Below are 18,210 nucleotides of genomic sequence, written 5' to 3'. Positions count from 1 at the left end.
GACTGCGTGTAATGTGTCATAACACATGTTGGTCAGGACAGAGGGAAAAAGCTTTATTGAGTCGCTGGGGTGCAGAATAAAACGATACCGCCTGTCACAGCGCTTGTGTTTACACGCGTTCGGGCGAGCTGATCAAGTGACCTGTAGAGTCAGGTCATGTGACAGAATGGAGGCGTCGCTGAAAACATTCACCCGTTCACCACATACACACACCACCAGGGACCCAGTCCATTTCACAATAAACGGATAAGGTGACAAACAGGTCTGATCAACTCCGTGAATAACGTTCATTTCCTCACATCGCAATGAAATGAGGGGAGCATGGGGGCCAAAGAGTCGAGGATAGGATTCCTGTCGTATGACGAGGCCGTCAAGAGAGGTAAGGCAAAAAGCAACGGGCTAAATCCACCACAGTTGCGCTAGCTTAGCTAACTGTCAGCTTTTAGGCTAGCCCGGCACATAAGAGGACTTCCTGACCACCCGTTTAAATCTAGCGGTTTAAGTAGAATTGGTTAGCGGATAAGGTAGACACATGTAAAACAAATAACATACGACCTCCACTGAACCACTTAGACCAGTTATTCAATTCGGCATCGAAAAATGTCGGAAAACCTCACTATTTTCAATGATATGTCAACATAAACAATAGCAGAGCCTGTATTTTCCGCAGTTGCCTCCCCCCCTAAGTACACTACATTGGGCTGCAGTAGAAAGCGTTTCTCGGTGATTAAAGCTTAAAGAAATTGTCTCTGGATGGATTATTTCCCACCCGAATTGAGTAATTCCTCATAGCAATATGGGACTGGCGACGAATGCTGATTTACAAAACGTGTGCCTTCGCTAATAAGCAAGGTCACGTAAAATTGACAGACTTATAGACAGTGCTTGGCGTTACGTTTTCGCCATAGCTTCGAAAGGATTGCTTGTCTGGCTAGTGTTGGCTAACGAGCAGGGATGGGCTGGATTTGACAGCATTTTCCAAAACAGTTGTACGGGGAGCCGTGGATGTGTAATAACTATTGGCTGACACTTAGGCGCGTCACTTAGCTTAGCTCTTATCATTTTAGCTAGCTAACGTTGAGCAATGGTAATGTCCTACTGTTGCTAGCTCAACGCTACCTTAGTGTGAACAAGCTAGGTAGGTAGTTCGCGAGGTCGCTACTGCTAAATTCCCAGAGATAAATGACTCCAGACTGTCCGTTTTTGCCGTCGTCTAGCCGTGTGATATGGGCTAACGCTTATTGTCAGTGTTTGTGCGAGAGAACTGTCAGATTGCTCCTGCTTGACTGTGCACATGAGTTAGCTCGCGTTAGCTGTGTTAGTCAGGGCATTTCACCGAACAGCAGACAGATGTGCTTCTGGCTGCTGCTGTCGCTGCATTTAGTCTCAATATGAAGCCTGCGGGCAGTTTAAAACTAACAAACAAACCTGCTGGCACCATTGGCTGGTTTTCTGATGAACATCACGCGGGGTCTCCCAGGCCTGTTTATTTCACCTTCTATGGAATCACAGGTTCCTCTTATCAAAGCATTTTGCTCTCAGATCAGGTTATATGCAGGATTAATTGTACACAGAACACGCAAAGCAATGAGCTGGGTAATGCTGTGTTGCAATTGATGCAGTCTCAGGGAGTGTTGGTGCACTTATGTAAGACGTGGGTGAGCATTTATCAGGAAGCCCATAGGAGATGTCACCCATCCCTCTTGTTGCACTTTGCTCCCTGGATTGGCAACAGCTGAACTTTGTCAGCCTGGATTCCAGGCAATGACAGGCTGTTACACATTCATCCAGCACAGTGTTGTTTCTGTACCAGGGTCCGACAGGGAAGTTAAACTGACCTTTCCTTTGTGTTAGCAATCATTTAAATGATGAAGGTGTTATTTTCAGACATAAGCCTGTACTCGAACAAACCTTGACGTGCAGTCGTCTCCACTGTCTAAATGGCTTCTTTTCAATATCAGCTTCTTGTGTGGTGGTTTGAACATTCCTCAAGCTGACTGCCATTCCCACTCTGATGATCACATGTGACCGCGCACACACACACACACACACACACACACACACACACACAGGCGGTGGAATTATCCAGCCTTATCTGACCAGTCACATGGCAGCCTTCCTAATTCCCACAGCAGGCTCGACTGCTGCAATTATGAGGTCAGTCATGTCAGCTCACTGTAGTAGGACAGCATTAGGATAATGGTCACGGAGCATCCTGTTGGAAAGGTTAGACTTTGATGTACTCCTGTAGTAAACCTGGGATCATTAAGTCTTCCTTTAAGCCTATTTCTGCAGAGTTGATTGTGCACCCTCTAGCCAAACTACAGTTTCTAATCACTACACTGTGTAACTGCCACCATATGTCCAGAGTGAAAGTAGTATGTTTTGTTGTTGGAGAGGTATTCGTTCCACCAGAGACTTAAAGTTGGTCATCCAAGTGTCTGATGCTCAGATATGCGCGTCGCCTTACACTGTTTGAACACATTCTTAAATACAAACTTGTATCAGTGCGGCGTAGATTTGTGCATTATAAGCGGGATGAATTAGATTACAATTGAGATTGCTTTAAGAAATAGTTGCCAGTTTGAGGTTTGTGTAGAACAGTAGTCACTGTGTCTGTTTGAAACCTCAAGTATGTTGAAGTCGCCATATGTCTAAATTCATTTATGAATTTTATCAACTTGCACAAGTAAACAAGAAAGTTCAGACCCTGCTGAAATAAAGATAAGTTACGTTACCAACTGGAGCAGAGATTTAAAAGAATAATATTGAAACAAGCCATAACCAAAGGTGGACACGACAGTCCATTACACCTGAACGGAGAATGGAGCGTCCAGATATTCACAGGTGAAGGTTTGCTTCCCTTTTTTCCAAAGGGTGTCTTAAAATACAGACTGATTGAACATTTACTGGAATGGTCACGGAACTGTCCCTGTTGATCACTGGTGTGCAGATTAAGCAGGTTTTTGATTTCAGATTAGTTCTGATGCAGTTTTTCTCTGAATTAATGGCAAAGCCTTCAAATGCTTGATGTTAATGTATAGCCCGGGGCAGCTTATATTTGCTTATTGTGTTTTCATGTATAAAATTGATTGATTTAAAAAAGTGACCAGTCGGGAATGAAGATAAAGCATTTATATCCTTGTGGTATTGTGAAATGATCCAGAAGGCCGGTCTGTCTCTGTTGAGTAACTTCAAGGTTAATGTTTAAAGTAATCTCCTTTAAATGGCAGTTTACAGAGAGGAAAGAGCTCTTGGAGAAGTAGCAGCCGATTGTGTACCTCCAAGTTCAATTAACAGAACTCCAGTCTGTCTTTGCCAGAGGTGTTGCCTCACCTTTATGGTTATTATGAAGTAATAGATTGTGGAGTGTTTGTACTGCATGGCATTATGTTGTAACACTTAACAGTTTTACCACACGTTAAGGTGAACGTGCTTATAGAAATCCTGGTTGAATCCAGTTGATAGACGGCTGTGAGACCAGATGAGTCCCTTATAGCCATTGTTAACTCTAGTGAAGACCAATCACTCCCAGCATTGCCCAACTATGATCTTTAATCATGATTTGTGTGTAATTTTATTTATGGAATGTCTTATCTTTTATTTGAACCTTGAGTCTGCAAAAGAGTTTTGAATGAATGGATACGGCGTTGTTTCCCTGTTTGCAGAAACATGCCTGCGGGAAAATGTACAGATAAATGTGTCTGAAGCAGGATATACAGTATATCCTCTGTGTTTATAGATTTTTACGAATATAATCCTACTTCATAGATTTTTCCCCATGGACCATTTAAATCTTTGTGGTCGACCACCACACAGTTTAGTAATGTAACAACCACAGTCGTCACTCCCTGACACACAGCCCAACAGTCACCTGAGTACCGCAAAGCCTTGCACTTCTAGTCAGCGTCAGCGGGCCTTATCAGCCGAGGTGATAGACCGCTGCTTTGCATTTGCACCCTGTGCTCCCTGAGTCCCTGGTTTGTGTATCTAGATTTGCCTGTTGTTGTCATATAGGCTTCCAGTATGCTACGGAAACATGGGTAGGCTGTGGTGCTATGGAAACATTTGCAGGCTAGATTGCTGTGTCACAAAACTATTATTATTTTTATGTACATCAACCACATGAATCAACCAAGATAGCTGAAATTAAGAAAACTGGATTAAGAACTGTTCAACGCATTATCAAAACCAGGAAGGATAGTAGTGAACCATCATCTTTGATTTAGAAATGTGGTCAGAAAAAGTCTTGAATTATCGTGTTTGGAGTTACCTTTTCGTGAAATCAAATCATAAAAAATCAACAATAGAACTCACGGCTATGTTTTATGGTGAAAGTGAGAGCATTTCCACATTCTCAATGTGAAGAGAACTCAAGGAATTGTGACAAAACAACTGTGTAGCTTCATTAAAACCACTAATTAGTGAGGCTAGTCAAAAGAGGGAGCATCAAGATTGGGCTCTGGTGCAATGGAACAATGTCATGTGGTCTGAAGTGATGCACCCATCATGCCTAGTACCTACCAGACAAGCCTGTGGTGGCAGTGTTATGATCTGGGGTTGATTTAGTTGGTCAGGTCTAGGGCTGCACAATATTGGAAAAAACTGACATTGCGGTTTTTTTTTTTAACCCTGCGACATAATCCCAGAGAACTGATGTTGCTTTTGTTTTTGGCACCAAGTCTTCATTTTCGGCAGTTTTCTCTTGTTCATTGCTCATTTTTCCCACGCCCCTGCACCCATGTCCCAGTGTTATTGGTGGGTTATGTGCATGCACAGTGTGTGTCAGGTACCCTTGCATCGTCATCGTGATGTACATGTGTGCAGTAGTCACATTGCAGAGCCTGCGATGTAGGAGGCAAATAAACTCATCTAATTTCAGAGGGACCTGACACACACTGTGCATGCAGACTCTGCATGTGCAGCGATCCACCAATCACGTTAGTTCTAATTCAGTGTGCCAAAGCAGACCAGCACATGGAGTGAGTCGCTGGTAACAACATTGAAAAATGAGCAACAGCAAGAATCGGGAAAATGAAGACTTGGTGCCAAAAAGAAAAGCAACGTCAGTTATCTGGAATTATTTTGGCCACAAGAAGCATGATATTGACCAAACACGTGTTCTGTGCCACAACAAGAGGTAACACAACACAATTTGTTTGACCCTTTACGTCGGTACCACACAGCAGAGTCCTGCATGGGTCTTATTTTGCAAACCCGCACCCACCCGTACCCGCCACACTTAAAACTGCATGCGACCCGTAGCACAAATTACATTCCGCACCCGAGCCAACCCGCTATAAATTGATACCGACCCGCAGCCGAAGGAAAATTAGGCGGGCGCAAGTTTTAAAAATGAAAGTAAGCCAGCTCATATGAAATATAATAGCTGATCATTTTGAAGCGCAGGCATATTTTTGTAGATGTGTCGCTGATCATTTTTTGGGGGGTTTTTTTGCACGTGACGCCTTTTTAAAATGGCAATCCAAAACCTGACCCGTGCTCTTCAGGCGTCGGACCTGAGCCGCACCCGTGTCAGACACAGTACATTATTTTTCATCCGTTTCATTCAAGTTGTGCGGGTCAACCGCAGGTACCTGAACCCGTGCAGGACTCTGCCACACAGCTCAGTGCGACAAATGCAAAGCCAGATCTGACTGTTATCGTTGGATCGCCTGTTTATCACTCACTGTTAGTTATTTAATGTAATTACGAAGCTAGAATGTTCCATTTTGAGATGGATAGCTCAAAAGGTTCAAAGTTTTGTTTATTGTCATTCAATTCACGTTTGCACATGATAGAAGAAAACATGTACTCCGGTCCCAGCACAATAAAACCAAGCAATGAAAGATAACAATAAGAATATCTCTAAAACACAGACAGAAGCCATACTCATAACATTGACAAAAACAGGTAAGATCAGTGCAGGTTAATTGTCCACGAGATAGCAGCAGTGCAGCATAACATAAAGTGCCATTCCTGTAGTTTTTCATATCGCAATATATATCGCATTTCAATAAAGATCGCAATGTAAGTTTAGCAAAACAAAACATCAAAGACAATGCAAATTATAGTCCCTAGATTAGCATTTTGTCATACATTTTGTTGTAGAGTAATAATTAAATGAACCTTGTACCTTGTAAATGAACCCTCATACTGTACAATAAGTATGTGCTTTCCTAGATAACTGTCATGTGTATTCAGCCTTGATAAACGACCCTAAAGTTGATCAGTTTAACATTTAATCGTCAGTTTGACGGGCTGTTTAACAGGGTCCTTAGTCTGAGTTACTCAATCATTTTGGTGGCTGTAACTCTTATAAATCAATAGCACACAGTCTTAAGACTTTAGTGTTAGCAAAGGTACACAGCAGGGTGTGTGCTGTCCACTCTCTACTCTCTGTACAACAGCAGAGTGCACTAAGCCTTCAGAACAGTGTGGCCTCATCTGAAATAAAGAATACCAAACTGAACCAACAACTGTCTAAGTGGATGCATAGAAATTATCTATATTATAAAATCATTAAAAGCCCTCCTATGTCAACACCGAGTCTGACGCAATACAACCAGTCCTATTTGCCCAAAAAACACAGCTCCCTGTCAGGCTCACCTGAGTTTGTTTGACCATTAACTGACGTTACATTATTACAAAGGGCACTATCACCACTTTCCTTCATCCGTTTTCGTGTAGGGCGTGCTGTGGTTCCACAAGCTCTGTGAAACGACAAACATTTTGCGTAAACACTAATGGGCCGGTATTCCAGAGCGAGACATTCAGTGCTGTTAGAGCTAGTTAAACACTTGTGTGAACTCACTCTACTCTCTTTTCTTTTCAGGCGTCTTACCATATTGGTCGTGTAGTTAGTAGCTTTCATATTGGCTTGCAGATTTTATACAAAGCTGTGGTTTTCCCTTTATATTCGCCCTTATTGTTGCTCCCACAATCGCTTCCATGTTATACCCATTTTCCACTGGCCTTTCCTTTTGTGTCCAGTGGGAATGTGTACACTCGGCATTTACACCTGGGTGTCTGCAGTAAACACAGATTTTTATCCCCTCGTCTAGGCCTGGCTTTGATCTAAACTGAAGACCTGGGTGAACACGCCAAAATCTGCCGCGCTAAGTGGTGGTGCATTATCACTGTCTCATGGTGGCTCTTAAATAAGGAAGGAATTAGGGATGCGGCCTATTGTTGTTTTTCTCCAGCATTTGAATGGCAGTGATTATGTGATGTCAATCAGAGCAAAATACTTAAACTCGCCATATCTTTTTCGCCTTTCACCATTGCATTGTTGTAGTTACTGTCTCTGGCAATGTCATCCCTCCTGACTGAGACTTCCCCCCAGAATTTGTATTATCATCATTTAGCTATTGCTGTTGAAAGTTATGTCATGTGTAGTGTTGTCCAGGCTTCTCCATTGTAAACTATTCAATTTGGTCTAAGAGCGGGGAGGAGGGCTCTCTGCATCAGCTGTGCGCTTGGCCAGCAAGTGGTATGTGAGACCTTCAGTTGATGTAAGTTGTGTCACTTGTGACACTTTGCTAGGTGTCTGTTGTGATATCATGCCATTACCAGGATCAGAAAATGCAGTGGCTAAATGTAATTCAGTCATCTTTCTTTTTGAGTTATGCCTGTGCTTTTCCTACTGTGACTTGTTAGAATGTCCTCTGACAAAAGTCTATTTTGCACAAAGTTCAGTAACAGACCAGTGAGCTTCAGCACAGCTCTATTGTTCTGTACGATGCATGAAGCTGTTACTGTTTAAGAATTCATTTTCCCCAGATATTACTGTAACTGGACATTACAGCCTGCAGTGAATAATTGTTCAATTTAGAGGATGTATCAGATCAATTCATAATTGGCTCTGAAAATACAACAAAGATATTATTGTTTCATACTGTTTGTCTCTTTACAGTCCCATTGTACAGCAGCCTCATGCTGAACGTCTGGTGCGATGCCTGCAGGTGAAATGAGCTTTTGAAGAACAGCACCCTGCACATGTTCCCACCTGCAGGCACTTTTGTTGACAGTTGACTGAAAGGTCACTAGGGCTCACGTGAATTCAGTGTTTGTTGCTCCAGACGCCTCGGTGCTGCTGTCGGGGTGTTGCTCCAGTCTGGTTGGTATCAGCAGGTTGGCCTGGCCCAACTTATTTCAAGGACAGAAAACACTGAGTCACAACAGGAGGCCATGCTGGCTGCTGCTTTGCAGATAGGATAATAGTGTTTGTGTGTGTTTCCTAGAAATGAAGGTGTGTTTCCTAGAAATGCAGGTGTGTGTGTGTACAGTGGAGAGAAGGTAAGGATCCAATAATGCTTTCTAGTGTGTGTTGGTCCTAGACATGAAGTGTGTTTGTGTGTGTGTGTGTGTGTGTGTGTGTGTGTGTGTGTGTGTGTGTGTGTGTGTGTGTGTGTGTGTGTGTGTGTGTAGTGTGAAGGGGCAGTTGCAGAAATCAGACCCATTGTTTGCTCTGCATTGAATGGTAACCATTGCAGTTAATGCAGCCAGTGTTCAAGAATACACCCATGGCATCACAGCATCAACAATACACAAAGTGTTCTCCATTAGTGGACTGCTTTGTTTCCCGTCCCTATTTGTCTAAGTAATTGTAACAGTTTTGCTATTATCTGGTCGTACTACTTTGTCATCAAGTTGCCTCAGTAGTATAATAGAATATTCTTCTCACTTATTCACAACTGAGACAGTTTCTGTATTTACGGTTTGGTTTTCAGTGTCTTGATACAGTATGTCTCTGTCTAACTTGACATGACGTTCGCCCTCACGTTTGAGAAGAAATGAGAGTCAGCAAAGATTGTTGTTGATTTCATGAACTGAATTGAGTTTAGATTAATGGTTTAGTCCAGTGACTCACAAAGTGTTGGCTGCGGCCCGCTGGCAGCCAATGAAAGTAGTGCAGGTGGGCCATGAGAGGTCCAATTACAGGCTGGAATGGCTGGTCTCATCTATACGATGTGAGATATGTCTGAAGTACCATCAGAATTTCCAGATCCTTATGTTCAAATTGCATATTTTGTCTGAACAACAGTTGAACATTTTAAGCCGATACAAGATGGAGAAAAGCTGCATGTAATTACAGGAGAAGTAGGAACCAGACAATGTTTGGAAGGTTTGCTTGTCAAATGACTTGAACGAATGATCAATAAATGCATTTCAGCACTAACTGAAGTCATGGAATAATTTGTTGCAAGTCAACTGGTGTTGCATCACTGATGGCTATTTGACTGTTTTAGTTTTGGTATAGTCACTGTCGCCACTGTCACTGCACTGTTAAATGTGAGTGGTTCCTAGAGTGTGGACAAAAAGGATGATAAATCTTAGGGGTGTGAAGTGATTACATAAAGATTATAAACGGGGAACAAACTATTTCTATACAAACTCTCACATTGTTGTGAATAACCCAATCAAAACAAGCCAGGAGCAGTAGCTAGCAAATACACATTGTGTTAAGGCAATAATTGTAATGTATTATGGTTCCACCAGTATAATGCAAGTCTAAGCTTGAGGAATTGTTTAAGATATACTGTTTAAGATTTCTTTCCTTTTTTTTTTTTTTTTCAAAATGTGTAATGCAAGTAGCAAACTCCTCTCAGAAGCAAGGCATTGGTGGTGCATATGGAGGTAAGAGGTAGCATGTGTATGAAGTTAGCAGTAACATTATAGAGGTGAACATGGCAGTGCACTTTAAGCTGTCTGTAGGTGAATAAATGCTCAAACTTCTCGTAACCCGAGCAAAGTTTCTGTGTCTTGCTAGTCCTGGAGTTAGGGGCAACATCCACCCAGACTCACTAGAGGTGGACTGACCTTGAAGGTGGAGACCCAGTGTGTATTGACTACATGGCTATGGCCTTGTTTTAAGGGGTAAGAAGACAACGTTTGTGAATCACTGGTAGATGGTTATTGATGTTGTGTTCTCATCATTGATCACAGAGAGTCCTAAGGAAAACACAGATTACCTGCAAATGCAGTCGATTTAATAGTCAACAACTTGTGAAAGCATAAAAACAATGCCAGATGCAGAAAAAGGGAAAATAATATGCGTAAAAAAAAAAACATGGCTCAGGCATCTTGGGTGTATAATGGATGTTGGAGGTTATACAAGGAGTTAACTGGTTATGAAACAGTCTCAATGTAATACTGATCCTTCATCCTATATAACCCACAAAAGCAAACAGGATCATCAGCTAGAAGATTGGCTGTTTCTATAAAGTTAATCTTAATGCATTTCACCAGGTCGGATTCCCTGAAAAATCAGAATGAAGCAGCAGAATCTGTTAGCTGTAGGCTACATATAGGCCAGCTTTAGACACAGTCTGCAGCCTCTGGTCTTGTAGCGCAGATGTCAGGACAGTAGTTAAATGGAGGACAGAAGTGCGGTGTTATTAGGTGGGCTGCCTGCCTAGCTAGTTGGTTTATCCACCGTCTTCCAGTGGAGCTTCAATGATGGACGTTCTGCTCTAGCTGATCTGTCAGCAGGGTGTCCGACCACTGTGTCACTGTGGAGATTGAGTGAGCTCAGGGTTCACTGGAGTGAAGGTGCGGCACACAGCCTAGATAATGAGCCCTTCAACCTCGCCAGTGGGCTCCCGGTGATTTATGACACCTGCACATGTTCAGATGCACGATCAGAAAGCTGCCACAGACACATGACGAATGTGTGCGGAGTGACTGTTAATGTGGATAAACTAGAGTCGACCAGCTCGGCATCCTCGTACCAAGTGATATTTACTAACCTGCCGTGCTTCACTGTTTTACAAGAGGTGTGTACACTATTAATAAATGCTGGATGGAGGTCTGTTGTTATGAAAGCTCAGCAGTCTCTCTACAAGTCTGGGACTTTCCCACTGGCCCAATCAGTGGGATTAAAATCAGACAAAGCAACCAGTTTGCGATAAAGTGAGCTTAGTGAGATACCCGCAGTGGAGACGAATTGGCTGAAACAATGATCAAATACCATACTAATTGTTGAATGTGTAATGTTTTATCGTTGCCAAATTGTGTGTTGGCTAGATAAGGTATAAGCACAGGTACAAATGTTCATGGGATACTGCATTCCAGGGTAGCTCAAATTCAGATTCAACTTCTGTTTGGGACAGAAACTCATGTAAAACCTCTTCAATTGAAAAGGCTTTACTGTGGAAAGATTTGAGCATCAACATAATTTGTCTGTCTTTTGCCAACTTTTGAAAAGAAGAGTTTGAAAATGTAAATAATGTCAGGACATAACAAACTACAATCTGTTGATCTGTACAAATCCAGATGTGATATTGCTGATTTAAAAAAAAAAAAAGTCACACCGAATAATGAACTTGAGAGTTTGCAGGAAAGAAATGGCAGAGAGATGCAACAAACGTCTGAACATTAATCATCATGGACATTGCAGTTCATTGGCTCAACCCCCTTTAATTGCTGGATGTATTGGACCCACAGTCCTAAGTCAAACAAACCTCTCAAAATCATCAAGAGGCTGAAACTGATAAATGGCTGGTAGTTGTGTCTAAAAAAATAAATGAAATCATTGACTGCTGTTAAAATGCATTTAGAAATAACAGCACAGGTATCATATTGGCACCAGTATACTCAGTCCTAATTGTAATACAAAACACAGAGCAGGTAGAAAAGCCCACTCCACAACAACACTAGAACCATGGTTTAGCTAAGATTAGTATTAGAGAGCTTTTTTACTGCAGTCAGTGTGTAGCATCAGAGAGGGGGAAGGAGAGACAGGCTGCTGATGTGGCTCTGTGTGTACAGAGGGTTTCCTGCGTCTTGTCTTCGACTGCTCCTACCTTACATGACACACAAGGGTGCACTATTCTCTGTTGCTGGAGCTTGTGCACTCTGCTGATCCGCGTGTGTGATTGGCTGCCTGCAGTGCTGCTAAAGCCTGTGATTCAGCACTTCAACCCTAATCAGTTCTTGGCTCCAATTGGGTGGCTTATGCCACCCGCTTATGGCTCAAGTGAGAATACATATTAGGTATGGTCTTAGCAACACCCTGCTGTGGGAAGGTGGACGCGCTCAGCCTATCCCTCATCTTTATCAAACTATGATTGTATTGTAGTTTCCCTGTTTCTAAATATTGAGCATGCCCAGAGATGAGCTAACAATTTGCATAGTAGTTAGCATAAAGTCTCTAGGAACAGCGGCAGGCTGTTAGGTTATCTTTGTGTTGTGGCCACAGTTGGTATTGCAGGTCAAGTGTTTACATTAGCTCAAATCGCAGTTTAAAAAGCCTACAAGATTAGTATCTTATTTTTATGCCAGGTGTGTGTCTAGCGTACATGCTCTAAGACACACAAAAGCTTAAATCAGCCTGAGCACCATCACAACATGGTACGCAGGTCTATTAAGACATCGCTGGACTGTTTGGGGTATCTGTGGTGCATTCTCACCCCAACCTTGAAATGCCTTATGTCTTGTGACCACACTGTTTTTTATACAAATTGTGGGACATTTGTTATGCACAGATTTTTAATTGTAATGAGGTATGCCAGAGTTTGCAAACTTTCTGGGGTCATTTATCAGATTTTTTTGCCAAAGCATTTAATAGAGAGTTTTTTCCCTCCCTCTAACTGCACTGTTTGGGATTGTCAAACCAGGTAGAGTAAAGGATGGGTACAAAATCCAAACCATTATTATTTTTTAGGGTTGCTTGACTTTGACTCTGACTTTTCTAATTTGTTTTTAATGAGTTCTTTTCTCCCAAGAGGCCATCTTCAGAGTAGAATTTCAATTATTTCTCTGCAACTGTGCGAGCGATAGCCCGTGTCCTGTTTATGCAAGTGTTTGATAAGCACACAACAGTTCTCGTCTGTCTTCATAGAGGCCAAAGCAGAATCATGCTGTTCTTATTTCTGACCTCTAATGAACCCATAGAGAAACAAAGGAAATGATACAAATCACAACTTTACAGCAAGACAAATTATGTGTACGAGTGGGAATGCATTGTTTGTATTTTACACCGGGAGAAGGCTTTTGTTTCTGGTCAGCTGCCGGGACTGACCGCTGTGTTAAACTGTCCTCACCAGCATGTCACAATCAGGTTAACTGCCCAATAAGTTTTCACGTGCAAGGAATTTGCCTTGGTTTAATGGTGCATGGTGACTTAAGAAGTATGAAAAGAAATACTGAGAATATATGAAAGGAAAATACTTAAAAATTAAGATGTACAGTATGCCCGTTGTTTAAGTGAAAGAGATGTTAAACATGACTGTGTAACATATTGTCCAGGGAATGTGCCACAGTTGACAGTATTCAGTTTTAAAAAAATATATGTTGTGTGCAACATGGAGTCCAAACCATGTGCATTAATGTAACTCATTAGGTCAGGTGTGTAGACTTTTCATTGATGCAGTATATAGAGAGTGAGGCCTGGGCATAAGAGTTCATGTCAGTGCGTGTCCTGGGCCTTGCTGATGTGGCCAGCTGCAGTCAGGAAGACACTTTTCTTTTTAGGTTTTGGTTTCTCAGAGAGTTTGTTTCCAGTGTGGTAAGGTCGGCCACAGTCCTACCTGCTCACCCCAGGTTCCTGGAGGGGTGGCAGATTGCATGGAGTCACCTTCTCAGCAGAGTGAGTTAGAGGCTGCAGTCTGCCCTTGTTCTTGGTAGTGGCAATAGTGTTTGGGGGGGGGGGGGTCACACAGAGTGATGTGGCAGGTGGGGTAGGGTTCTTCCTGAAGATCTGAAACACTGCCATGATTGTTTGCTCAATATGAAATTGTAGCCAGCAGATGGTCAACTTGTCATCAAGAGTGGGACCACAGACAGAGGCGGCTGCATCAGAGCCAAAGTGGCACATTTTTAAATGAATGTATTTTATCATCAATCCGCTAAAACAATTGGAATAATCTGAAAATGCGGAATATTGGATGTGTCAGTCAGGTTGGTAATTGGTTGATCCCTGAGATGGTCAGCTTATCATTAAGAGTGGAAGTTGGTAAACAGCTGGTCTGGCTCTCTCCAAGAGTAAAATCAGCACACCACCTCTTAAGTTCACTAACAAACAGGTTATAGCTTGTTTGTTCAATCTGTAAAAAAAAAAAAAGAAAAAAAAGACAACAACAAATAACATGATGGGTCAAAATGACATGCTTTTGTGAGGAGCTATGTGTGTGACTATTTCCTTAATGACATCCTAAAGGCTTGTTGTCATTGTGGGGTTGCCAAGCAACCAGCGGAAACTCTCGGACTCCAGGAAGTCACTGATATTCCTGCACATATCCCCATAAAACCACAACATTGCATTTTTATATTTCTTTGTTTTTATACTCCTGCCTCCTGAAGTTGGCTTATTTCCTAAATGAAAAACTCTACCTTGAATGCAGTTATAGGTCAAGTGCTTTATCAGTCAAAGCCTCAGCCGAGTCTTTGCTGAAAAGTTACAGACACATTTAGTCTGCACTTCAACGTCTTTTGCTTCCCCTCTTGAGTTTTTCTTACGAACATCCCACGGCGTACTTGAGAAATAAGTGTGTATTAAGAGCCCTTATTTAAAGCTCCATTGTGAAAATGCAGTAAGTTGAAAGAGCTGTTGGTTGAGAGAAAAAAAACAAAAAAACATCACCACTTACAAAGACAGACAGTTATGTGCGCCTGTGTTTGTGTGTGTCTGTGTGTGTATATAGTACATAGAATGTATATTTACATTGTGTGTGTATATCTCTGACTAATGAGAGGGTCCTTGTTGAGGCCTGCCACCTAATGTTGACTGCTGTAAACATGGTTTTCAGTTTCAGTCTTGCTGTTACTGTGAAAGACTGATTTAATTTAATTCAACCTGTTAACACATGACAGCAGCCATGTCTTTCACTACTCTTTCATGATTTCTTATTTATTTTCTCTTGCTTTGTTTACTGGAGCAGTGCAGAGAGGGGGCAGGGGTTACTATCCAGATAAATGTACTCACGAGATGTGAAGAACCTAGAACTCAGTTTGGTCTTTTGATGGAGTTTTAGTTATTTATTTGTTTTTGAATTGCTTCTTTGTGTTTGAGCACATTAAGACATCCATCCCTGAAAACAAAGGAATGGCGATACTTTGCCCTATTTTTTGTAGGTGGATGTGAATCTAATAGATTTATGATAAAAATGTAATTTGCGGTCAGAAAACTTTAAGTAATTTAAATTAGTTAGATTTCTTTAACTGAATATAAAACAGGATCCATTTTATATGGATGCCTCTGAAGACCTACAGAAGCAAACAAGACCATAAGCGAGAAGACAGACCTTTCCTGTATAGTTATAAAAGTTATTTTTCATGTCTGTCACCAGGTTGGATCCCAACTAACTTGGGTTGAATACGGCATAAAATTTAAACTGTTTTTTGATGGCGGAGTGCTGTGGATGAATTTAGGAGTCACAAACTCTAAGAAACGAAGCTGCTCTGTAGTCTACTGGTGTGGCCTCAAAACAAGTTTACTTAGTTTTCCAGATTGGCTGCCAGAATCAACATAAAATAACAGTTCTTGTAGTAGCGTTAAGTCTATATAAACCATAAACGAAAAGTTACCCACAGCTGCACCTCACTTTCATTATGGTGTTCCTACTGTAATAGTTTTAACATCTGGTGTATTTTGTAACCTGTTTGTAATTCATTATGATCTTGTACTGGAAGAAGTATATTGCAATGCTGTAATGTTTTGCGTGCTGCATCATGCTATATGTGTGGGTTGGAGGTGTGCACGTCTACTAGCTGGGAAAGCTTCAGGTCTAACCCTGAGGCCACGTGGAATCTGTTGCCCCCTACAGGTTGGTGTCAAGGGAGTTTAGAACCAGCACAGTTGGGATACTGAGCGCTATATGTGCGTGCGTGCGTGCGTGCGTGTGTGCGTGTTGTGAAAAATTGACAGAAATGTTGTGTTTGGATGATCAAACACTTGACCTCAGGTCAAAGTGGAGCAGGTTAGAACTTACTGTTAGTTACCAGTACCATAATCTGGTTGTTGATGGAGAGCTGTGGTTGTTGAGGTGAAATTAGAGGATGAAAAAAAAAAAGATGGTAATGGTAATGAGCTCAACCTCATAGCAGGCATTATATTACCACGGTATCATGGTCGTGCTCTGACATTTACAGCACTGCTGATTCTGGTTTCAAAGCAATATTTGTGTACATTTTACTCAGGTGTTTTTCAAGTGAGCAGATGTATGTGTTACATTGCTACACTGCAGGGGAGGAAGCTGTAACAAAGCAGAACTATTTGTTGCTCTGTAGCTGGGATGTAGTTTACATAGATGGCATACGTGGCTAAAAATCCATGACTTAACCAAGTTATATCCAGTTGTTTTTTTGGGGGGGGGTCAAAGGCAGCAATTAACATCTAATATAATTTGTCTTTTTTAACATTCATTTATTCTAAGATGTACAAAGATAAAGATCCTAAAATGTCCTGTGTGGTCCTATCAACAGTCCAAGATCCCAAGTGTATTCTGTCAATATGAACATGAAACAGTGCAAGCAACTTCAGTGTGACAACATTCATTTATCAAGTAATAGTGGTTTGTACACTAGTGTCTCCACATCTCTAACGGCCCTGCATGGCGATGGTCCGACCAACAGCGCAGCACAGTGTGCAGTTGTGTCTGGAAAGCTCCATCAGCGTTTAGAACTGGATGCAGCGACAATATATCTGAATGTGTTTCATTGCAGCAGCAGAGCAAGCAGGGTCATTGTTGCCGTTGGGACTCCATCCTAGTATCACTCTGTGTGCCTTTTATCAGAGTGCAGCAGAGGACAATAGCATGTGTGTTAAATGGAGGGCTGTATGGCTGATGCTGCTGATTTACACGGGAAGATCCTGAACTCTCCTGTGTGTGTACACACCACTGAAGTGAATATGTGTGTTTAACCGATTTCATGTTTTTGTAGCCAAGAGCCGAACGACACTGTGATGTTGGACATACCATGCTGTCATTTCTAAAACTGAGCCTTCACAGTATGAGCGTAACATATGAGTAATATATGAAGTTTGCAGTGTTTTCCCTAGGTTTGTGAATTATTTATTTATTTATTAATTAAGTATTTAGCCATCAGTATGGTGATCTATCTTCCAAAACATTTTTTTCAGAAATTGCTAAAGAAGTCCAATGAGGAATTAATACAATCAAATGTTTTTCTCAGTAGTTGGTCGCAACCAAACCAAACCAAACCAAACCTAAAAGGAAAGTGAATATTTGACTTTGCAGGGAATTTCCTGGGTCGATAGAATTAGTTTTGTTTCCTGCCATTATTTATGTTTAGATGCAGCACTTGACCAGTCTCGGGCACCACCTAAGCCAACTTACTGTAAAATCAATGTACGTCTAAAATAACCATGACGTTTCCCACATCTTTGTTCCACAGAATGTAAGTGTGGCTATCCAAATTAACTATGACATTACTGTTGAGTTTGAATGTGACATTTTCTTATGCTTTGAACAAATTAAACTTAGCTAAAGTGAAGGTGACATTATGACGGGTAATCACAGACACTGGTTCTGGGTATTTCTGTGTTTACAACAGTTTCCATCAGCAGAGAGTTCAGTAAAGAATTGACGCTTACCACGTTTGTTCATAATCACCTTTTGGTCTCTTTCTGTCCCTAGTCACTGATGTGGAACTGAAACGGCTGAAAGATGCCTTCAAGAGAACCAGCGGCATCACCTATTACATGACCCAGCAGTGCTTCTACAGGGAAGTGCTGGGAGATGGGGTTCCACATAAAGTTGCAGAGGTAAGCCCCAGCAATATCACACAGCATGTCCCTTTTGAAGATGATGATTATAGTTACAGTGCAATGCTGAACATTGTCCAGGTAGCCACCAAAATGGGTTGAGTGAGTCATATTCAGTGTCCACTGCGAGCAGTGGTTGATCCTGTAGAAAGGAGGTGAGAGATGATATTGGATATAAGTACGAGAGTAAAAAATGAGGGGTTTTGTTGGTAAGTAGCCCTTATGTTTGATTGAACTGGAGAAGATCTGGGTGGTTTTCTTGAGTGTGTTGTGGAACATAGGTATCAATATCAGCCTGATGGCATTGCAGAGTTGTATAGTCGAGGCTATAGTGACAAGGTGATTGCCTGGAGCTCTCCTGTGTCTTTCCCATAGGGCTGGCAATATGTTCATTAATCATTATTCTGATATTAGACTATATATTGTCCTATATTTTGGACATTGTTGAATTGTGTTGTCTTTTTGTGGTTTAAAAGGCTGCG

At 41.7% G+C, this 18,210-nt stretch overlaps 1 protein-coding gene and 1 long non-coding RNA gene across 11 annotated transcripts in view; one reads left to right on the top strand and one right to left on the bottom strand.

Moving 5' to 3' along the window:
* Nucleotides 1–135: 135 nt before the first annotated feature.
* usp32 (ubiquitin specific peptidase 32) overlaps nt 136–18,210 on the top strand; it is a 62,163-nt gene continuing 44,088 nt past the window's right edge. For 3 of the 10 annotated variants that reach the window (XM_037072074.1, XM_037072049.1, XM_037072032.1), the window contains exons 1-2: nt 322–379; nt 17,601–17,728. In XM_037072074.1, coding sequence (XP_036927969.1) covers nt 322–379; nt 17,601–17,728 — 186 coding nt within the window. Of the gene's footprint in view, nt 380–17,255; nt 17,362–17,600; nt 17,729–18,210 lie in introns of those variants that run through there. The other 7 variants (XM_037072041.1, XM_037072064.1, XM_037072004.1 and 4 more) reach the window with 6 other exon arrangements.
* Nucleotides 13,737–17,006, bottom strand: LOC119004857. The gene is made up of 3 exons (XR_005070333.1): nt 14,666–17,006; nt 14,335–14,548; nt 13,737–14,048 (listed from the first exon to the last, which is right to left on the bottom strand). It is a non-coding gene; the product is annotated as an uncharacterized LOC119004857 (long non-coding RNA).

The sequence above is a fragment of the Acanthopagrus latus genome, chromosome 2 (assembly GCF_904848185.1).
Source record: "Acanthopagrus latus isolate v.2019 chromosome 2, fAcaLat1.1, whole genome shotgun sequence".
Lineage (NCBI taxonomy): Eukaryota > Metazoa > Chordata > Actinopteri > Spariformes > Sparidae > Acanthopagrus > Acanthopagrus latus.
The sequence above is the reverse complement of the archived record's forward strand: the minus strand, read 5'-3'. Positions and strand labels throughout refer to the sequence as shown.